The sequence below is a fragment of the Leuciscus leuciscus genome (assembly GCF_965113295.1).
Source record: "Leuciscus leuciscus genome assembly, chromosome: 15".
NCBI lineage: Eukaryota > Metazoa > Chordata > Actinopteri > Cypriniformes > Leuciscidae > Leuciscus > Leuciscus leuciscus.
The window spans coordinates 31,255,564-31,279,807 of record NC_138739.1 but is presented as its reverse complement, the minus strand read 5'-3'; the positions used below and the strand labels follow the sequence as shown (position 1 = coordinate 31,279,807).

General features: G+C 37.8%; 2 protein-coding genes and 1 long non-coding RNA gene across 5 annotated transcripts in view; 2 read left to right on the top strand and 1 right to left on the bottom strand.

Annotated features, from left to right (window-relative positions):
* Window positions 1-24,244, top strand: part of LOC309476671 (complement factor H-like) — a 139,557-nt gene that overhangs the window by 15,655 nt on the left and 99,658 nt on the right. The window lies entirely within an intron of this gene.
* LOC309475016 (uncharacterized protein) lies at window positions 1,451-5,573 on the bottom strand. Its single transcript, XM_082137635.1, has 4 exons — window positions 5,203-5,573; window positions 4,547-4,614; window positions 2,740-2,783; window positions 1,451-1,660 (listed from the first exon to the last, which is right to left on the bottom strand). Exons 1-4 carry the CDS (start codon window positions 5,327-5,329, stop codon window positions 1,570-1,572), a joined length of 330 nt encoding a protein of 109 aa, XP_081993761.1. The 5' UTR covers window positions 5,330-5,573; the 3' UTR covers window positions 1,451-1,569.
* On the top strand, window positions 10,245-10,898 carry LOC309476746. Its single transcript, XR_014198329.1, has 3 exons — window positions 10,245-10,426; window positions 10,505-10,675; window positions 10,754-10,898. It is a non-coding gene; the product is annotated as an uncharacterized lncRNA (long non-coding RNA).

Sequence of the window (24,244 nt, the reverse complement as noted above, 5' to 3'; positions counted from 1 at the left end):
GTCTGCAAATGCAAAGTCTGATAAGTGTATAAAAGTGAAAATTGGTAGGACAATTATTTATGCTATGTTTAATACATAATGTTGGACAGAGATGTCTGGCATACATGGAAAGGTGTTAAAAAAGCATTTTAAAAAGTGCTCACAGTAAAATACCAAATTTCAGTCTGGCTCTCAAATATGTCAAAGAGGTATGTATAATGAACATATTTGGATGTCCCTTTGTTCATTAAAGATTGTATTTATTTAATTCCATTACTAAACGTTTTTAAACTACATTACCCATAAGCCTCTATCATTGTGTCCATGGGACGGGCGCTGTAAATTGTAGTTCATTGAAGTGTGTAGTTACACTATAGGGTTAGGGTTAGGATCTCGGTAAACGTGTAATTTCTTTCAATATAGCAATACCTTATTGTTAACTGACAGTATTACTGACAACATAACGCAAGCAAAACATAGTTTGCGATATGGAGCGCTTTTTATTCTGACCTAAACGTTAGTCCAACCACAGCTTGTCCTTCTGGGGCCATGGAAACGTCAAAGCCTCGTCACACTTGTCCATATATGGTATTTACAGGCTCTTCCGACTTTTGATGTACGCAAATCCAGGATATTTATTTATTTTGTTGTTATTTTTCATTGAAAGATATACAACAACGCTTTATTTCCATGATCATTTATGTATAAGTTCTGCAATAAAAATAAAAAAATAGACTCTTCCCAGTTCTGACTGAAGATAGGCTATGTAACCTATGTTATGTAACCCTACAGGGATCTTACAGAAAGAAAATTACTCTTGATAGTTATTCTAGCATGCAGTATTTGTTTTAAACAGATGTAAGTTAATCTCTTAATCAAATAAAATGCGTCTGTAACATTTAAAGATGATTGCGCTCACACTTTGTACTAATTTCCCAAAATGTATTGATATGCCAAACTATTTAAAGACTTTAATTTTTCTTTTCTTAAAAAAAAAAAAAAAAACCCAGGAGATGCAAGGCTGCCACCAGAAAATACATTATTTTCTTCCCTTTGAAGAACACTTTGCCCCCCAAAATAAAAACAATATATATATTTACATGATTAATTTTACATTATTTTGTAAAAAGGCAAATATAAATAGGTAATTACAATTATAAATGTTAAAGGAATTAATATCGGAAATTGTAGGATTACAACATTTTAATATCTTTAGGAGTATTCTGTGGTATGTATTCATGGCTGGCATACCAAACAAATAGTTCAAGTAGACTTACCTAAACTATATAAAAAAATTAAAAAAAAAAGTACAAATAATGCCTTTGGGAATGCCATTATGCCAAACAGCACTCATTTTCTCCCTTATGATCTCCATGGCACACTTCCTGGCTGTTGTGCAGTTATTGAAAATGCAAAAGTTTTTTTTTTTTTTTACACACCATTAAGAAAATAAACACAAAAAGAGACTGGGTATTGTGCAAAAAACTTTAATGAACAAAAGCAAGAGAAAAAGAAAAAGAAAAGAAAAGAAAAAACTCACAAAAAAAAAGAAAAGAAATTAAGGGTGCTTGAGTCCAGGTGACTAGGCTGTCATGCTGAAAGCTGGTTGGGATGTGGGGAATTAGGCATAACATGCAGGAATTCACTGGCAGGCTCCCATGTGTCATCCCAGGTTTTGCCACTGTAAAATATCATAAGTGCAAAAAAATTCATTAGAACACAGAGAAAAAAACCAAAAACCAAAAAAAAAAACCTGTTGGGTTAAATTTAGAGAGTTCATTGAAATGTATTTATGTTTGTTAAAGTAGCATTAACCCTGGTTAAGCCCAGTAGTGGAATGCAACTGAGTACATTCACTCAATTTACGGTGTTTTTTCATTTTACACATTTTTATACAACATTGCATCTCACAGGAAACTATTGTACTTTTTACTAAACTACAATTGTCTGGCAGCTCTAGTTACACAATGTTCCACACAGTTCCTGTACATTGAAAGCCATGTATCTCAATTTACGGATTTCAAAATGTTTCTGATAAACTGAGGGATGAAGTTGTCATTAGTGGGATGAGGAAAATCACATTTCCAACACATGTACAACAGGAAACAACTAAATTATGACACATAAGTGTTTCAGATGCTGAAAGATTAATTTATGTGTGCATGAAACACTGCTACTTTTGTACTGCATTACCAAGTGGATGTCCTGCTGCAGGCTCAATAAATAAGATAGTTCAGAGCTAGAGCTAGCCACTAGAGAACTTACTAGAAACAGTAAAACCAGATCACATCAGGACCATTTTATTGTCCATACATTGGCTGTCTGTCAGCTAATTTTAGAGTTCTATTAATTACTCAGCAAGTACTGAATGGTTCAGCTCCTCATTACCTACAATCCATTGTGTTAATCACAAAATTCCAGGATCTTACAAATAGAATATTCGAAATAAAGACAAGGAGGTAGATCATTCGCCGATTTGTCTTTAAAATTATGGAATAGTCTTCCGAGCATTCCAAATTCAGACACACTCTCTCAGTCCAGACTAAAGACAGTCCAGATATTTGTCTTTAGTCTGGACTGAGAGAGTGCGTCTGATTTTGGAATGCTCGGAAGACTATTCCATAATTTTTCATCATCGGAATGCATGTCCTAAAGGTTACAAGGGCCTACCTGCCGGATCTAGCTCTTCCAAATGCCTCCACCTCATCGCTATTTGCTTCTGAGTACTGAGAATTAAATAATAAATAAAATATGACTTACCACACAGTGCATGGCAACCAGTGGACTTTCAACTCGGCTTTCCCCTACACACAAAAACACGAATAATAATTATTTTAACTGTTTTAGCAATCACTGATTAGGGCATAACATATTGTTTTATTATCTTTGAAAGGTCAGAATCAGTCATTTAGACAAGAAAGCAGCCTAAGGCTATGTTCACACTTAGCGTCTTTTTTCAAACTGCCAGCGTCTGTTCTACATTATAACCCTATGGAGTAAACCGTTTTTTCAAAAAAGTCCTGAGCGCTTTTTTAGACGCCACCGCCGGCGTCTTTTTCTGCAGCTCAGAGCGTCTTTTTAAGTTGAAAAAAGTTCAACTTTTCTGAAAAGAACGCCCTACGTCAAGCGCCTTTTTGACAGCTGACCAATGACAAGCGAGTAGCGAGACCTGTCGTTTCCATAACAACAAGAACAACTGTCTGTCGTGCACCCACAAACGTCTTTGTGAACCGACATTCTCCTCCCCGGTAACTTCAAAAGCCAACGCAAGAGCCAACTTTCTCTTTCTCGACATTTTTTGCATCACACAGCACTAGGCTACTGTTGCAGCTCTTGTTATAGCAGCCCGGTCTCACCCCAAAACGTCATATACTGACGCGTCTTGACCATGCGTCAACATACGACGAAAAGGGTACCCCTTTAACGTCAATATGAGACGCAGACAGAAGCGCACCAGCAGCGCCTCCGAGCGGTACCCTAACGCATTGGTTCCCAACAGGGGGGTCGCGGCCCACAAGGGGGCCTCAGCGTGCTCTGTGGGGGGTCGCGTCATATTTTGAAAAGTTTTGAGCAATTTGTATTAAATAAAAGTCCTTAACTTTTTTCTGTTAAAAATTTATATAATGAGCGAGTTCATCATGAATCCATTTTCCAAACCGTGTTTTTGTCTTATGCTGAATCACTATGGTACACCTATAATAAGTGATTACATTGGGACTATTTTACCCTGGTTCGGATCGCTGCCGCTGCGGAGTAGCCCAGTACCTGCGTGACTCGTCATAGACGCACACAGAGAGAGAAGTAGTTCCGGCTACAATGTTCTTCCGAAAGACGCATTATTCTGTTAATAAACGCAAGTTTATTATCGCTCGCTATAGCGCCAAAAGCCTAAAAAATAAAGCCTCACATTGATAAAGCCTCACAAATAACATGCAAGTATTGAGGCCCCAGACAGAAGTCATTTAGTAATAGCCTATATTCATTCTTTTTTTACCTACACACAAGTGTGAATACTGATATTTTTGTTATTGCATTTAAAATAGGGCAAATTTAGGGCTACTCCTAGGCTTACATTTTTAAATTACAAAGGGCCTACTAATGTTTTTGTTAATGTATTTTCAATATTATAGGCTATTATTTGTGCATAAACATATCTGGTTATAGTAAACATACCGTTTGTTTGAAAACAACATATTTTGTCATCCTTGCTGCAAGCTTACAAGAGCGAAAATATCATTAAATGTGAAGGGGGGCCCTAATATATTTTCTTGGGAAAAAGGGGGTCTCAGACAAAAAAAGGTTGGGAACCACTGCCCTAACGCATACCTAAACCTACCCATAACCCGAATCGTCACATATGGACGTTATGGGGGTACCCTTTTCGTCGTATGTTGACGCATGGTCAAGACGCGTCAGTATATGCGCCAGCCACAAAAGACGCGCTCGGCTGCTATTTGTAACCGAACGCTGCCAGCGTTTTTTTTTTTGCTAAAAAAACGCCGTTGTCAACTTTTTCTTGTCAAAAAAGACGCTAAGTGTGAACATAGCCTAACAGAACACATTTTACCTCATTTATCCGTTCCCCAGTTATTCGATCAAAGAGGAAAACCTTCTGCCTACTACATTTTCGGCAACCTGAAATGATGAAAAGACACGGAAAGTTTATTAAGCCATGATGCCATGCTTTGTAGCTAAATCAGTTCAAATTTATAATTTCACATGTGAGGTAATATGCAGTACTTTTCATTCATGTCAAAGTAAATTTGTCCCTGTTTTTGAAAGCAAAATGTACAGGATTGGCTTTCCCAAAGTCCTCTTAGCTTAATGGTCCTTGCACACTGACTCTGAAATACGACGAATAAATATGTTTTGTCAATCACGTTTACACACTGCCGTCATAAAAAAATAGGATCGGGTTCGATTTTCTGCGTTTTTCGGATCAGTAGCAAGAATTTGGAATGGTGTTTTGACAATTCAGAGCCACCGAATGACGAATACGGAAAAACGCATACGAAAATTTCAGACTCAGTGTGGAAGGACCTTAAGTCAGGGACTGACATTAACCACAGGCCTTGGACATTGGCCACAGCTAAATAACTAAATACTGTGAACTGGCTACCAATGACCCGGTTAGCCCAATGAATCAAATTTACATGAAGTCAACTCTGACTGGGAGCAAATTTATTACCAGTGTGGGGTAAGATGTACCATGCAAAAGGTTACCTTTTCTTCTGTTCTTCACACGTGGCCCTTCCTGACACAAAGACGTGGAAATGTAAGAGGCAGACGGAGATGGAAGAGAGACAGAGGGAGAATAGTGTGAAGAGGCAGAGGTGTTTGTCCTTTTCATTTGTTGCAAAGACTTAGAGCATGGCAGTGGAAGTTTGGAAGAAAGTGAAGGAAGAATAGTTGTACAAGTAGAAGAAGTAGAAGAGAGAGGTTGGAGAGAGTGGGGAAGACAGAGGAACAAGGTTAAGAACAAATACAGTCTCAGACTCCTTGGTTTGACTCTCCGCCGCCGCTTGACTCTCCGCCTGCTGCACCATTTGACTCTCCGGTTGCTGTGCTGTGGAGGTTGCTATAATACAAGTTTACTTTCATTTAAAATCTTTACATATTAACAAAGAAATATACATTTTAAACATTCATAATTTCTAAATCAAAACATTACTTACATTTTGTCAAGATAAATTCACAGGCCCTCCGCATCTTCTCCAAAATAATTTTAGTGACAGGAGTGGGGTGCAGATGGGTTATTATTTCTGCAATCCATTTATTCGAAGCCCTTTTATCTGGCTTACCAATAAATAAAATTGGCTTGTATCCTACAGCTTCAAGTTTACTCACCTGAAATGAACAAAAGCAGTTATCAGACATTAGTTAAATCCACTGAATTATTAGAAACATCAGTAATATATCAATTTTATTTTAAGGACATTTAATGGAGTTGGAGTACAATGCAAGAAACATTCCTCTTCAACTGTATGCAATCAATGGCCAGTTTCAGATAAGGCCAGAGGTACTCTGCAGTTTCTGCCATTGCCATCATGACTTACAGAAAAACACAAGACAGACGTGGCTCTTAAAAGTGCCTTTATTGTGTGTGTTTCTGTGTGTGTATGTGTGGTGGGGGATTAGAATAAAGAGCAGGCAAAATTGAAGGACCTGCAATTCAGCAATTCAGAATCAAACACCTTATATTTTACACCAGTATTCTTCATGTTGCCAGATTGGATAGTTTCCCAGCCATTTGGTTGGTTTTGGGTTGATCTATGTGTGATAAAAAAAGGCTTGGGCAAGTGGAATTTTTTTTTTATTTTAAGGCAAAGGACAGAAATGGAAAATAATTTTACAGTTGCACTGTTCACTGTAGTAGCCTTAAATAGCCTCTGAAAAAACACACAAATTATTTATCATTTCATATTGTGATGAGCCACAATAATGTTGTAGTTATAAATTAATTTGTATTGTTAATTATAGATTTATTTGGGTGTTAATTATATAATTTTGCGTGGATTTTAAACAATTAGGCTGTAAAACAAACCAATCTGGCAACTGTTCTTCATCTGAACATTTCTAATATTGGATAATAGTTGTGGGCTAATGTAATACTGAAAATATTACATTCCCCAGTATGATACATGATTATATGCGACAAAAATGAACTTGAATTCAATTAGCTAACTTTGCTAGCCTGCACATTTGGTGCAGCAAGCTATATTTTTATAATGCCTTCTATTATTTACCGTCATACGAAATTGCCACCTTACACATCTAAAGGTTCTAAACACAACTTCTTGTCCTGATTCAACAGTTTTTAGATGTGTAAATTTAAGAATAGTATCCATCTCTATTAATTAACTCTTCTACTTACCAAGTGGGAAATCGCAATGGACCTTGGGATCGCCCCATACAGTGACGTCAGCGTTATTCATTTAGAGAATTTAATCAATAAAAAATAAAATAAAAAATAAAATATTAATTGAACACAATCGTAGCATATGATATATATTTATTAACATCAACAAACCTCCGATAAAAATACGTTACCCAGCATGCTCTAGTTAAAGCAGTGTACCTATGTACCAGTACCTATGACAAGAAAACGATTAAACTAATTACTTGCACGCCGTGGAGCGTTGTTAAACTCACCTTTGAATGCAGTTTTACCTGCAGTTGAGCGTTGTTTTGGTTAAACTCACCTCTGAATGCCGTTTTACCTGCAGTTGAGCGTTGTTTTGGTTAAACTCACCTCTGAATGCCGTTTTACCTGCAGTTGAGCGTTGTTAAACTCACCGCTGAATGCGGTTGCCGAACGCGCTAAACCTTTGCGCAGAGAGGGCACTTTGATATCAGATTGCGAGGGTTTTTAAACATCAAAAACCAGTTGGAGGGCCAGATAAATATCATCTGGGGGCCGCCATTTTACTAGCCCTGGCATAGATCATTCATTGTAGTCTATTCCTTTTTATTTTTATTTATTGTAGCCTCGACCCATACACAGCACAGCAGACGGGTTGCGGTGTTACCCAAGACGTCAAATTTCAACGCCGCAGGCTCCGGTTCAGAGTTCTATAGAAGTCAAACAAGACTACCCTACACGTTGAAAAATGACGCCAAAGGTATACCCAGTGCGTTAAAAAGTGACGCCAAGGGGTCCTGGCCAAGCGTCCATATTTAACGAGTCCAACTGCGTCCTGTAAAACGCCCATGGGTTGCATTGATGGTTGAAAGCCATGAGCGTCTCTCACACACGATAAAGGGTGCGTGTTGAATTCGGCCAATATACTCCTGCGGGCAATTAAGGGATGATGGAACCATATTGTCGTGTTTTTAGTTAGGATACCTAGCACACATTCACGTTTAAATTGAGAAGACTACCACAGGCTTATTTAAAACTAAACGAAATTGTAGCCTACGCATGCTACTGTTGCTGAAATCGTCTGATATCACGCACTTGGATTGGCTAGCAAAGTCCAACTGCGTCCTGTAAAACGCGGGTGGGTTGCATTGGAGGTGGTTAAGCCGCGAGCGTCTCTCACAGACGATAAGGGTGTTGAAAATGGCGAATATCTCCTCTCAAAAGATAAATAATGGAAAACAATGACCTCCTATATTAGGTGTAGGCAATCCTAATCATAGAGCAAACATAAGTCGTTGCTGAAAACGTCTTTAGTCTGTGCAGTCGGTCAATGTTGAGGTGAATTGACGACTGGCGAAGCCCTGAGCGTGTAATTACATCGCGGATGGTTTTACATTGAAGTTGGTTGAAAGCCATGTGCGTGTCATCTATACGCAAAAGGGTGCTATATGCGTGGGCAGAAAACGCCGAAGGACGTGACAAAACGGCCTTATATGACGCCCTGAGATGAGAACGGGTTGGCCATTTTGGATTCTGAAGTTGGGGTTTCAGAGTCAAAACACTGACTTGAAATGTTCATTATATAAATGAATCTCATTTATAAATACTCATACACGTGGCATCGCAAAGTGTATGTACAGAATTAACTTTTTTACATATTAACCAAGGGTTCAGAGTTTGGTTGGTTAATAACTGTGTTCTGATCAAATTGCGGATAATCTTTTTGTCTGTCACGGTCAATATACCAGAAAAGCATGGTGTATATTTTAAACCTCACACAGGGACCACTTGGTGGTGCAATTGATCAAGGAATTCCCATTACCCATTATTTTGAGGGGGGAATAAAAATGTTAAAATTGTGTTTGTAATGATATAGACCACAGAGTGAGAAAGATATGAACTCAAGTGCACAAGTTTATTCATCAAATAAAGAACCAAACAGGTATGTGCTTCGAGTGATTCATCACAGGATTAATCATCAGCTTTCACATTGATGCGATGCACTTAACATACAGATCTACTCTTGAGTCCGTGAAAATAGTAAACTCAGGTAAGTATAGACAGGTAAACATGAATAAGGCTTCCGAGAAGCTCACAAGGAAACTCAAAGTACTTAACTTGCAGGAGGATCCGTGGAAAACAGAAAGGTAAACAGGTCTATGTTCATTTACAAACGCCAGACAATCCTCAACTGTGAGTAGGCCTATATAGAGAGTATTATGCATGCTACAGGCAATCCTATAAGATCATTTAAAAATTACACTGTATGACATATACAGTATCCAATAAACTTGGGTACGACATACAGACTGTACGATGATGACACCGATTGAATCGTAGGCTACAATACAAGTTAGTATAGAAGAATAAAACAGCATCAGCATGCGCTAGTAGTAAACAAATAGAGCCAGATGAATCGCATGAATTGGCAATTGTGTTTTTTATATGCGCTGAAAAAAGAGGAGGAAGTGAAAGAGGAGAATATGGATGTGGTCATGGCTAGTGAAAAGAGGCCAACTTGGCATGGCAATTTTGCAAATAGAGCTGCTTAAGGTAGCCTAAGCAGTTTTAAGTTTTTTTGCGCCATTGTCTCATTGATCAAGATGCCATTTCATGTTGCATTTGTATTGGCTAGTCAGTAGATGTAGGTCTTAGCAGCAAACACACTGAGATGATCATGCAAAATTAATTATTTTACTATTATTTTTTGGGACAGCCCAAAATTATACACCAGGCATTAGAGTGCAACGGTGATTGATAACAGGAGAGTTCAATTAGTAATTTGCGGAGCGTGAGATTGTGAGTGAGAGAGTGAGGCAGAGCAATGGTGAGGGACGACCGGTGCACTCGTGACAGTGACTTTATTTGGAGCCTTTCTACAGCACAACAAGAACATGACAAATAATCACATTCTATTTTCTCCATTTGTTTTCAAGCTAAACCTTCAACTTATTTTTGTTTACTGTAACTGCAAACACCAAGTACTCACAGTCATCCATAAAAGAAATGGAAATAGGCAATTTTACAGGCAATGCACTTGTATGTTACAGCTGGATTTTCTCTTTTCTTTTCTTTTCTTTTCTTTTCTTTTCTTTTCTTTTCTTTTCTTTTCTTTTCTTTTCTTTTCTTTTCTTTTCTTTCAGTACAGTGTAAACTGGCCTGACACACATCCGACACTGATTTGTTTTTTTCCAACTCTTTGCGCTCATTTAAGAGTTTTTTAAAGTCATTTAAGACTGTGCTTATGAGGATACTCACCAAAAAACGGGCATTTTGATTTAAAAAAAAATTTTTTTTGTCCATTCAATCGCGATAAGACACAAAAAGAGAACTCCGTTCAGTACTGTCTATCCATCCATCTATCCATCTTCATATTAACTTTAGGAAAAATACAGCATTCAATCCATTTTTACTCCACATTTGGAGTAAAAGAGATCAACCCAGAGGGGAAAACTATTTTCAGAGCTGGAGAAAGTGTGGAGATCACCTGCGCTGAAAAATACTGGATATTTCAAACAAAAGAAAACATCAAATCATTAACATGTCGAGAGAATGGGGAGTGGGATTATGAGCCTGTTTGTGAGGGTACGATTATAGAGAAACACTTCTGCATTTGTTGGAAAAATAACTGCATGTTATTAAAATAATAATTTCTTTTTTCAGAAATTAGATGTGAAGTTCCACATGACCATCCTGGTGTGTATAGGCCAAGATATTACTTCTGGGGAGATAAGAAATTGGGAGCAAAAAATATTACTATTGCATGTCTGGGTATGATAAAACAGCAGCAGAGGCCACATGCAGACGGATGGACACCAAAACCACTGTGTCGTGGTATGTGCTAGTAATTAAATCTTACAATTTGTGCATATAATATGAATTCAAATTAGTATTCAAATTTTTGTTTTAGAGTAAAAATGTGTGCAACACCAAACATCTCAAATGCAGAGATTGTGGGAGATCAGAGAACACACTACAACATCAATTCAAGAATACAATATAAATGTAATCCTGGGTTTGAACCAGAGCAGCCTGTAGAATTTGGGCCGGGTGGAGAATCTTTGGTTTGTTTCTGTTTTTGTTCCGCTGCTGGACTCCGGTGAGCCATTTTCAAAGAAAGAGCAAATTCCTCTGTTCCTGGGTCCCAAGAGGGCCAGACTGGCGGTGCCTTGCCACCCTCAGCCCCCTCTTGTATCGCCAGCCGACAGTCAGATGGGGTTCAAGGACCCGATTGCGCCTTCTCACGCACCCCCTGCCGACCTCTTCGCTGCCCCACCCCGCGTACGTCTGTGGTGCCTCTGGTCCCCCTTGCCCGATTCGTGGAAGCCTGAAAAGTGCTTCCCAACCGGACCAGCTGGCTCCTCCGCACCATCAGACTCGGCTATACGATTCAGTCCGGCTGGCGTCCGCCCAAGTTCAGCGCTGTTCGTTACACTTCATTCGCAAGGAGATCGCAGTCCTAATGGCAAAGGATTCGATAGAGTCAGTCCCTCCAGCCGATATGAAGACCGTCTTCTACAGCCCGTACTTCATTGTACCCAAGAAAGGTGGTGGGTTATGGCCAATCTTGGACCTGCGAGTCTTGAATCGGGCCCTTTACAAGCTCCCGTTCAAGATGCTAACGCAGAATCGCATTTTCAAGTGCATCCGTCCCCGAGATTGGTTTGCAGCGATCGACCTGAAGGACGCATACTTTCATGTCTCCATCCTCCTGCTACACAGACCATTCCTGCACTTTGCGTTTTGAGGGTCAAGCATATCCGTACGGCGATCCCATATGTGTATTATTCCACGGTACGGCTCCCTGCGGCGAGCCCGTGTCACTGACCGGTGTTGTCTCCCCCTTGCTATAGGCTGGAGCCACCTCAGTGTCATTCCATTTGTTGTACTGCCCGGAAACGCCCAGTCCATATGTGTAACCTCCACATGATACCTCCTTACGGGCAGGATGTGGCTTCAGCAGCATCTCCCTTTCCACCGAAAGAGCACGCTTTCCCAGTGTTATCCAAGTCTGTCTGGGTGGGTCATACGGAACAGCAGTGGACTTCCCTGGCCTAAGCCCTGTCCCATCTCCGCCTCAATAAATGCGAGGGGATCAGGAGGCTTTCGCTAGGCACTGCAAGGTGGCAGCACTAGGTGTAGCGTAAATATTATCCATACTCCGGCAGTTTAATCCAAGTCTCCTGAAGAGATGTGATCACATTATATGATTAACAGAGTGAAATTCAAGTGGTTATTCGTTCTCCAATCAAATCATTGATCAACACATGTGCACAGAGCTCAAATCTAACATGATGACACATCAATTATATTAAACCTTAATATACAAGTACCAATAAGGTTTGTTGTTACTGATCATTTTGCATTCCCCCCCCCCCTACAAGACACTGTAGTCTATACAGTACACTACTGTACATTATTAGTTTTCAATGCATTGATTTGAACATGAGGTTTTATGGCCAAAATGCAATTAAATGCCAGCCAGATAGAAGGTGGAATTACCCATATCCACAATGTGGAGGTACAGACTTATTCCATTAACTACAGATGTTATAGAATTGGTTAATATGTTTATATGTAGATACATTTCTACGGAGCCGCTATGGAGACATGGTGGTGGAAATTAATGAATTAATGAAAGAGGCATTTATATAGCGCTTTTCATATGTACTACTGTACACCCAAAGCACTTTACAATCATATCAGGGAATCTCTACTCAACCACCACCAGTGTGCAGCATCCACTTGGATGATGAGACGGCAGCCACAGTACAACGGCACCAGTGCGCTCACCACACACCAGCTACAGGTGGAGAGGAGAGAGAGTGATAGAGCCAATTCAGGGGATGGGGATTACAGTTTTCTCAATTGCTAAAACACTAAAACCCATTGGCTGAACAAAGTTCTCAGTTGCCTGAACTCATTTAGCTAATTGTGCAGTCTGTTGTCAATACCTTAAACCATTTCACATGGTAAAACACAATTTGCAGAAACACATTCGCATTCTCAAAACACATTCTACACTCTAATGCACATGTCATCCATACTGGTAAACACAAGTGGCAACAATCAAATACAAATAGAGAACACACGTCATTGATTGAACACAACCACTCAAAACTTATTTAACCTGTTTCAAATGATGTGACAACCAATATAAGCCAGTTCAAAGAGCAAACAGGTTGTTGAAGGTGGGAAGGAGAAAGTCTGAGAATGGATAGAAGAAACAATGTGAGAGGACGAGGACGAGTGCGTATGCGAGGTGGGCGACGAGGAGGAAGAGGAAGAGGAAGAGGAGGAGGAGGGAAAGAAAGGAGGAGGGACAATATTGCTTGTGATGTCGACGAAGTGCTCTGGCCTGGCCTGACCCAGCCCAAAGACAAGAAGAAGCACACTGATCACATCTTTACTCCTTTGATTTTTGTCCCTTTTAGTATTGTATACTGTAGTACAGTGCATTGTAGGCTGTATACTGTGCAATTAACAAACTGTATGGCCCTGAACATTGTGCTTTCCATTTGTTACTGTAACAGTACTGACTGCTCAATAGATTTTGACTGGTTGCAGGTTCATATCAACAAAGAACAAGAATTACTGTATCACAGAGACAAAGGACAAGTTTGTGAGATGCAGGGTACAGTACTGTAAAAATAGGGGTACAGGGAGGAGGAAGAACCAAAAATAAAAATTGCAAAGAGCAAAGCAGAGTAGTAATGTCCGATCATTTTTGAGCTACTATGATAGAACATGTTTTCGTTCATCAAAAGACAATGACGGAAAAATATGAAATTTGTTTTGAGATGAAAAATGTACTTCTCCCTGAGAACTATATGTAGCCCTATGGGAAATTTTGGGTATTTCCTAAAACCATTATTTTAATTTTGGTTATTTTCTTTAAAATGTACATTTCATGTTGTTAAAAATGTTTAAATAATGTTTATGTGTGTTAAAAAATAAGTTAGTTAAAATTCACTTACCTAGAAGAAAGATCCAATCAGGGGTCAGGGTGAGAGGTCGCGAGGAAGCAGGAAGATAACGTTAAAAAAACGACAGGAGGGAGAAGGAGAGAGACACATGAGTTAGAACTGCGCTGTGACTGCCACGTTAAAAATTGGTAAAACACCAAGTTTAATGCGTGTGATGTAGGGTGACCAGACGTCCCGAAAAATTCGGGACAGTCCCGAAATCTAAACTGTTGTCCCGAATCCCGAATCTGGCCCTAATTGTCCCGAAAATTATACTAAAGCAAAATCTTGAGTAGTTGTCTGATAAACATTAAAAACTGTCTGCGGAGGTTGAGGCCGGCGACACACTGGCTGCGTGGCGTGTCCGTTTTTATTTCGGCTCCCCTGTTAACAGGTTAACTCGTCCGTTAGAGCTTGCACACTGCCTGCGTGACACGCGCGTCGCAGGCGCGCCTCGAGCCGCGCGGAAAACGCGTGCATGCTATAAATAGAACCGACGCCTATTTTTCACGCGACACGCAAGGCAAAATAGAATAGGAAAAGACGTTTGTATGTCATTTTGACATGAAAACATATTAATAAATGACATTTTGATGTTTGAAATTTTAAGTTTTTACATAAATGCAGATATAAATGTAATAATAAAAAAAAAATATGATCGATTTTCAAATATTGCACCTGTCAATACAGAACGAAATATTCTGTAGCCTATTTTGCCTATTATTAGAGCGCAAGTTGCTGCAGCCGCGAGGACAGTGATGCACGCGTAAAGGAGTGATTGATTGTTCGCGGCACTGTGTACAAAAAAAATACTTCACTACACAATTATCTCGTTATTTTCGTTAAAGCTTATTAGCGATAGGCTATACTGAAAGGTCTGATTTACGCACTGTTACTTACAACAGTCATTGTTTTTTTTCTTTTCACAATGACATTTGAGTTCATGATTTTAATGTTTTTTTTTTTTTTTTTGACAGACTAAAGAATAATGACAGACTGTTGATCTTTGAATAAAAATATGTTTGGTTCAGGTTTGAAATTCATTATCTTTTATTATAGGCTACGCAGTCTAATATCATAGAAGCCCCCCATCCCGTCACCCCAGACCCATAGACCCATAGACCCCCCCCCCCCGTCCCGAATTTCAGCCAATCTCATCTGGTCACCCTAGTGTGATGGTAAATGAAATGTAATTGTATACTGCACGAAGAGTGAGTTACAGACATTTTGACTAAGTTTACAGTGTAATAGTTAATGGTTGTGAAGGACTCGGTTAGAGTTTCCAATGAGGAGAAAGAGTGGACGGCTAGTCAGCACGATTCAGCTATAAAGACTATGCCAGTGAGTAGCCTGCTCGGTTGCCCTTTTGAGCATCGTCTGAAAAAACACTTATCTCCAGAGCCATTCCCTGCTTAGCTGTCGGACGACGTCTTCAACCACCAGCATCGCCAGCACCGCGTTGCCGCGGCGTGGACGACGACAACGACCAGCACAACGACAGCAGTGAGTTTTTTTTTTTCTGCGCCACTGCGCGAAGCGACCATTGTGTTTAAGATCTCTCCGCTCCCAAACCACGCTACAGGCCTGCAACGTGTCCTCTTCTGACTGTCTGGGTATTTATTTTATTTCATTGAGTGGCCACTTAGTCAGTTGCCGGCTTAGCTTTAATTTTGGGGAATTGAGTGTTTTTGTAGAATTTGTCATTTGACTGAACTGTGTTTCATTTGAATTGCACTTTTGATATTTGAACTGTATATATGTAAATACTATATTTTTTTCAGTAAATAGTTTAAACGTATTTCTGTTGAAGATTTTCATTACACTGGGTTTATGATATTGATAATTTTGATACTTAAAGCAAGCTAATATTATTGAGTTTACAGTAGCCTGGTTTAAAGTGAAAGTGTTTATTAACGCTGATTAAGCTAGCCTAAGTGACATTTCAGTTGATGCTTATTGCACTTATAGTATTGATAGCCATTTAAAACGGGTAGAATATTAATGTAATTTAAAAAGTTAATGCTTATTTAACCAAGCACTTGAGATAGCTGCATACAATTAGTGTTTCACTTTCATTTAGCTATAAAGACACTTTATTGCCATTTTGCATTAAGGTAAATGCTAACAAGTAACTAATAATTAGGGAATTATAGAGCATTAATTAATATTAGAGAGAGAGATCTCTCGCCACATAGGAATTCGGGGAGCGCACTCCACACTAACAGCTAGACACGCTAGGGGGCGCTACATATATGTTTTTTGTTTTTTTACTTTTATCAAGTGCAGTCATACAGTATGTCACAAATGAACTTGACGACAGTCGTGTCTGGCAACTTGACAAAAATATTTCACATATCATTGGAATATGTAAATATAAAAATAAATTGGATAAGATAATCACAGTCTGGCAAGCAGGGCGGGCTGAGAGCCGTGGGAATGGAGCGAGGCCAGTGGTGCGAGTGCTAATGACTAATGAGTATCATCTGTGCACCACACCGGCCTCAAGTCCCACAGAAGAGCTCCAGAATGATAAAAGGAGGAGTGATGACAGTGAAGGAAGGGAGAGGACCAGGCCTGGACTTTATGTTGTTGTTGTATAATGTTTATAAGTGGCAGTCGTCCATGAGGGGGCTGCTACTTTAATTTCGTTTTGTTGTTTATGTTTATTTTTTGTCATTAGAAATGTTTAAAGTTACTTTAACTTTGTTAGACATGGATTTTAAAATACTCTTGATTACTTTTTTCATGAGTGTCTGGGGATGATACGTGCCAAATTTCTTGCGAATCAGACCAGCGGCCTATTGAAGGAGTTCGATTTTTTTTTTTTTTTTTTTTTTTTTTTTTTGAATGGTGAAAACTTTTTATTACAGAAATAAAATCAGAGAAATACGGAGATATCATTTTGATTCTAGCCTGTATGGTTGTGGATATAAGAGCAAAAATGTAAAAAGTACTTATTAAAGCGCCACCTATGGTCCAATTTGGGTGTGTGTTCATTTCATTTTTCTAGGACATATGGTTTTGGCTGGCCAGACACTTTTAGGGCAAAAGAAGAAGAAGAAGAAGAAGAACCGGACCACACCTAACCCTAACCTTAACCTAACCTGTGTGGTCCGGATAAATTATTTACGTGTGGTCACATGTGGTCCGGATAACCGTATACCCACTAGGGTTCTGGCACCTTCCGTGTTTGGACCCATAATTACTGTAAGGTTCTTGCAGTGTTTGTCATGTTGTAAGGTTGGTTGTTTTGTACATTGTAATGGACTTGTATTTTCTTAGCGGACGCTTTAGGATAATATTACAAATGCTTGGTTACGGTAATAGCTACATATGACATTACAAGATGCATGTGACAGTGTGGAAAAATACAGAAAATTCATGACTTCTGCTCACTTCTATTCATATTACAGTTTTTCTCAATTGCTTAAACGCATATCTTGAAACTACGCCTCGTATTCTCAAAACAGTAAACACAAATCCATAACGTCTCACCCAATTCCCCAAACATCCTATTTTCTGGTCAAAATGAAGCTCTACACTCAAAACCATTCACTCTTGCTGAAAAACCAAACTTTGCTCTCAGACATCACACACAAGCCGTCACAAACACACACACTACAACATAGTCTTACACACTGGTGCAATAAATTCAAAACAACATTTCCAAAACTGGTTAAAGTTATGTTGCTTGTGGTTCCCCCCACCAAACAATAATACACCAAACAAAAATAAATACAGCATCCCGTCTTTGGTCTGGGTCAGGCCAGAGAATCTCGTCCACATCACAGGCTATATTGGCCCTGGCCAGGCAGAGGGGTGAAATCCTATTGCATGCCTGTTCCCCGCTGGCACGCATCAACTGAAATATTTGGCAGGCTTCTTCCATTTCACCGTCTCTGTGTAGAAAAATAGAAGTACTGATTACTGTAACTGTAACATCCTTTTTACAAAATGGAAGCATTCAGAAAACTCTATCTGTATGTGAGGCAATTTTATGCATTTCTTTTTATTACAGTAGTATAGTGCAACAGCTACAGTATATGTATGTGTTGTAACAGCACAGTGTACTGCACTCAAAAGTTACAGTAGAGAGCAGTCTGAAGTACATCTACCTGTTTTTCTCCTGGAAGGTTCTTATGATCGAGGCGACGGTGAAGCGACTCAAATTTGGCTGTACTCGTTGCCCAGCCTCCCTCATAGTCATGGACAAAGACATCAACTAGAGTGGCACTGCTTGTCTCTTCCAATTTGGGTCACAATTTGTGATTTGTGTGTAGAGTTTTGCAGTGACAGTTCAACAAATCTGACTTAGTGTCAAAACAGGGGAATAGTGTTTATAGTTTAGAGAAATGGGTGTGCTTTTTTGATAAATGGTGTTATGGTTTTGAAATTTTAGTTCAAAAGCCTGGTTATAGTGTTCACTGGTTAAGAAATCAAGAAAAACTGTAACAAAGTCTTTTTACATAGTGACAAAGTGTACAGAGTTGGGCTGCTTATTAGCCATTAAAAGCATTGTGACAACAGTTTACATTATGTATTAATCATTTAATACTGTCCAATAAAGTCTAGTAAGCATATATTGACAATCATATATTCAAATTTCACAAATATGATATTTGTCAAATAAAAATGCAGACAATCAAATGCGATCATTTGTCTTGTTCCTGATGTGGGTCCAAATAATGTCACAATTTTAAATAAATTTCCCCTTAAAATAATGGGTAACTGCTAAATATCTTCTTTAAGAACTCTGTTACTCAAGCTATTTTAATAAATAAATAATTAAATAAAATAATAAGATTAAAAATGAAAATAAGTTTATTAGTTACTACAAATCAAGCTTTGATCCAAAACTCTTCTTTTTTTTAATCTTATGAATTGTGTCTGTTTAATTTTGATGTTATGTAATGCTTATTGTTATAAAAATATATATATAATTTTTAAATATTTTAGTTTTAATATTTAGACATGTCTCAAGTTTGGTATATGATGCAATGTTTTGCAAACCTCAAAAAAATAAAACAACTCCATAAAGTATTTAGTTTTACATTTATCTTTACAGTCAGCATTTTCTGAAGGTCCAGCACTCTTTTTACAATTACTATTTAAAAATTATGCATTTCTAAAAGAGTTCCAGGCCCTGTTTTGAACATATTCATTGAATGTGCCAAGAATATGTTATCACATGACAGCCATTTGCAAATAAAGTTAAAGACCTTTGAGTTTAACAATTCAGCGTTTACAAAAAGTCAACACTGTAAGATCCAGTAAATGACATCCAGCTTTTCCAACTATTTTTTATTTATTTTTTCAGTGTTTTCTAAGAGACAACAACAATTTAAGTACAGGCAAATACTTTAAGGGTCAAACTCTTCTTCTGTCTCTCTTTTTTGTCAGTTCAATAGATTGCTCAATTCTAATGGACACATTTTGCAATGGGAGTTACATATTAATGTTGCAGTACAATGTCCAAAAGTTAAAAAGTGTTGTGAATCTTCTTCAATCTCAATCTTTTCTTTCTTTCAATCTTTCATCACATAATGTACTTTATAATTTGATTCAAGAAGAACATGATCCAGTGAAAAACATTAGATTAAGCTACAGAGTTCAGATTCAAACATGGCAATTATTCCAGAACTTTGCTTCCTGTTCATATATTGCATAAATATGACTCAAAAACTCTGAATTCTCTAAAAACCTCTCTTTGACTTTGATAAATGATTAACTTGTTGATCCCCAAACAGACAAGAGTATCAGACACAGACCAACAAAGATACTTGTGAATTGAGATCAAAATGAGAGTTCCTGTAAAATTCCTCGGCTTCGTCTTTTGGTTGTTTTTCTTTAATTGTGGCCAATGTCAAGGTAAGTGCTTTTTGTTTTGTTTGTTTTTTACTTTTTCATTTAGATTTTATTGAAGTGAACATGAATGTTATATTATACGCACTTCCCAAAACATCTAACTGTATCTCTAGAGAGTGTTGACTAGTTGTGCAAGTACTTCAGCATTTAATATACACAGTTGTGTCGTTGTGTGACGTTTGTGCTTCTCAGAATATCTTTGAAAAAACATTAAATATGAAAACATAAAACCAGTTTAAAAATCTTAATATGCTGATGGTGAAACAGTGATAGTGAACTGCATGACAGGTCATATCAGATTAAATAGTACTTAAAAAAATAAGTAAAAAATACTTTAAAAAAATATATTAAAAATTGTAAAAACATTGTGTTCACAGTTTTTAAATGAAAAGCAAATGAAATCAATCAGAGCTCATGGGTGGGATAATAATGTCCCTTTCTATGAGTTTACGCTTCCTTGGAAGTTTTTGTCTTTGTCTCTCAGTCATACTGAGAAAAATTGAGAATTTGCCTTTATCTTGAACATTTTCAATATCCAATCAAATCATTATACATCTGCATAATGACGACTCAAAAACATATATGAGATCAGAATTTTGACGTTTTTAAACTGTTTCCTCGCAGCAAAGCAGAGATCGTGCCGCGATCCTCTCCTGGAAAACGGGTTCACATACAGCCTCCCCTCCAATGAGGATGAAATCTTTTACACCTGCAACACGGGTTATAAACCCTTCACTGGTGGGAACTGGTGGGATTCAGTGACATGCAGCAAAGGCTCTTGGTCTGAAGAACCTCGGTGCATCCGTGAGTTTTATTATTGTCAGTCTCGGGTGTTAGACGAATGATAGTGTCCTGAAATGTGCTTCCTGTTTTCTGTCTTTACAGCGGAGGAAGAATGTGGTGCTTTGCCCAGTGTTCACCATGGAAAACTAAAGCAAAGCCCTCGTGATCCAGCAACTGCTCAAGTGGAATGTGATCCAGGGTTCATAGCAACTCAACGCTACATAACATGTGTCAGAGGTACATGGGAGAAACCAGTGTGTGAGGGTGAGCTTCTCAAACTCTTATTGCATGTTTGTGGAGTAGCGACAGCATATAGTGAACAATATAATCTATTGACAATGTTAATCTCAGTCTGATTGGAGCTCATGAATTTATATTCATATCTTTTTTTAGTGGGTGTACATTGTGACATTCCTCCAAAGGTGGAAAATGCATTCATAACATCTAAACCTGAAGAATTTTATGTAGATGGATCTAGTGTAACATATGTATGTCGACGCTCATTCTTAATGAATGGGAAGAGTACAGTTTTCTGCAGCAAAAAAATTTGGGGGAAAACACCAACATGTGAAGGTAAGATTTTAATTGGTGATGATAACTGACTTTTAAAACGTCTTACAGATTAGTAAAAAAAATAAAAATAATCTTGTATGGGAAAATGAAGAGAGACTGTTAGATATTTGACAATCAAGAGGAATAACATCAAGTCCACAGATAATTTGTGGTGGGGACAATAATTACAAAATCAATTGCTTTGAAGACTCAGTAAAATCATAATTTGAGTTTAGTCCATGTGCACTAGATTAATATGTTATTGTAATGTTAAACATTATCAGTTTTTGCTGATATATGGATGACTCATCCTGCGCTACACAGTTTTACGTCCAATCAGATGCTCTCTAGAATCAAAATAAAATTTGTGTTTTAATGCCATTGTGCTAAAACTAAAAGTTTTCTAACCTGAGAAAAAGGATTGAGTGATTTAAAAAAAATTCACAATAATCCTCAGTGAAATTGCAAAACCAAATTATGATAGCAACTCTTTAAATAAAGTAGTAGGGACACTAAGTAATGTACACACCTGAGTGCATCTGAAGCTATTAATGATGGAAATTTAAAATAATGTATCTGATGTCACAGTCTCTCGCCACATATATATATTTTTTTGTTTTGTTTTTTTGGCACATGAGGAAGATACGAGTACGAAAATAAAGAAATTATTAGATACAAGTGCATTGAGCTATTCAATGAAATTCCAGAAGGACGATGAATCTGTGAAAATGGAAAATGGAGTGAAAAGTTCTGCACAAGAGAGTCACTTCAAATTTAATAAATCAAAAATCACATTTACTTACATAATGGTAAAAATTTACTAGATACATGACAAACATCAGCTGGGACTGATGGTGAATTAAGTGGAAAATTTTAATTTGTTTTATTAATTTATTTGTATCACAAATCTCTCACAAGCTAACAGACCTTAGTCAGGATATGCATTATATTGTGTATTGTATTGTATTATATTATCTTGAATTTTTCATGAGGTTGTTAGGGAAAGATGTATACTCCATTTTTAGCTCAGTTTTCTTGGCTGTAACGCTGCTTGTTGAATATATGACAAAAATGTAATTGTTATGCTAAACCACTACTTTTGCAAAAGTAATTAGCATAGTTACTCTTGAACACTGGGCCACAAAGTATAAAAGCTTCTGTGTGGATAAATATGTGATCAAATGTCTGCTTTCTCTAGAGGCAACGTGTTCTCTAAACACAACAGTGGAAGACTTAAAAATAAAGCCAATTACTAATATTGAGGGTTCAGTCAAACCTGGACACAAGTTAATATTTTCATGCAATGGACAAGGGCTGAAATTAAAAGGACAGAGAGAAATCACCTGTCAGCCAAATGGAGAATGGAGCAGCCCTTTCCCCAAATGTGAAGGTAAGGGCACCGAATGTAAAAGCCTTGGACTGGACAAAGATAATGATATAGATCTGTTGTTCACATGGAGGATGCTTGATTTATCAAATCTTTATGTTCTTTAGAGATAATGTGTGTCGCAAACCTGACTATAAACATGAGATCAGACGAACACCCGGGGCCTGAGGTTTCAATCAGACCTCGACACACAATAACTCTTTCATGTGTTGGGAAGGGATCGGAATTACAAGGACGGAGTAAAATCACCTGCTTGTCAACTGGAGAATGGAACGTCCCATTTCCTAAATGTGTAGGAGGTAACCCTTATGAACATAAATATATGGGAATATACTGCAAAATATAATGTGATATATTACATAATACATTTCCATAAATGGGAAAGTAGTCCTTATATTTTTCAATATACTACAATATATGCATTGACCATGTATGGCTATATATTGATACATATAAAATATTTAGAAATTAAGGCAAAAATAGCATTACATGTAATATTCATAAAGTTGTATCCTTTATTGTGTACATATATTTCACATACATGTTCCCATATAAATGTGAATGTATGTACACGCATATATACACACATTCACGGAATGAGTTGCGGCAGATTTCTAGTTCCCAGCATGCTTTGCTTCTGACTGTTAAAGAAGAGTACATTTTACAATGACGTGTTATTTCATGTGTTTTGGTCAATATTAATGTAGTGGGAGAGCTGCTAGTGTTTAATGTTCTGTTATTTTGGAATTTAAAGGGTTTTCTGTTATGTGTTTTGGGGGTTATTGTGCTGAAGAGTAGAGCCTGTGGTTAGTTTGACAATAATTAGCAAAACACCATTAAGACTATGGGCCCTATCATACACCCAGTGCAATGTAGCGCCAGGCAAAGGTTTCGACGGCCTGCGCCACGTTGTTTAAATAGCATGTGCATGTGCGCCCATGGGCGTGCTGGTCTGAAGGGAATGGGAGATGAGACTCTGATTGGTTTAACGCACGTAAAGCCTAAAACACACCCATTACTCATTAAGAGAATAGGGACAACCCTCTTAGACCATACTCCGGGCGTGCAGACCATTTTTCCCGTCGTTAAACTAGCAAAAGTGGATTTGGACACACACTAAGTCCACTTGCGGTCTGCGCTTTAGACCATGCGTTAGATCGTAAGTAATGGCTGTGCACTCCTCTGCACAGTGATGGTGTCTTTGCTAAATACTTTAGTACATGCAGGTGTGCATGTGTTTTTGTTGTTGTTTTTGGGGGGGTTTTTTTAATTGAAAATATGAAACATTTATCATGTAAATAATTATAAAATATAAGAAAAGTATTACATTATATATTTCTCTATAAAGCCTATGTGTGTTTATACTGCATGAGTAAATATATCTGCAATATATTTATTCACATGCATGCAGTACCATATCTTACATCTATATATTATGAAGTGTACTGAATATAAAATTTCATACATTATGATATATTAGTAAATATATTTTCACATATTTTTCAATAAGAAAAGCGGCAATTCCTTATGTACTTTGCAATATATGGTGATATATTAGCACAATATATTATGTTGAACATTTTCAAATATGTTGTTAAATCGTTTAATATATTGATCATTTATATATAAGGAAATATATTTTCTTTGCATAAGGTAAGGTTCACAGGTTTAGTTGAGTTTTATTAGCAGTGTTTGCAAGCATCACTATTGCTCATATTAAAGTAAATGCTCAATTTTGATACGTAATTCATCTGCACATCGTTGATTTGGGCCAAGAAGATGTCCTAGCAACCACCCAGAATAACCTAGCAACAACATAGCTACACACTAACACCATGTCGATGAGCTTTA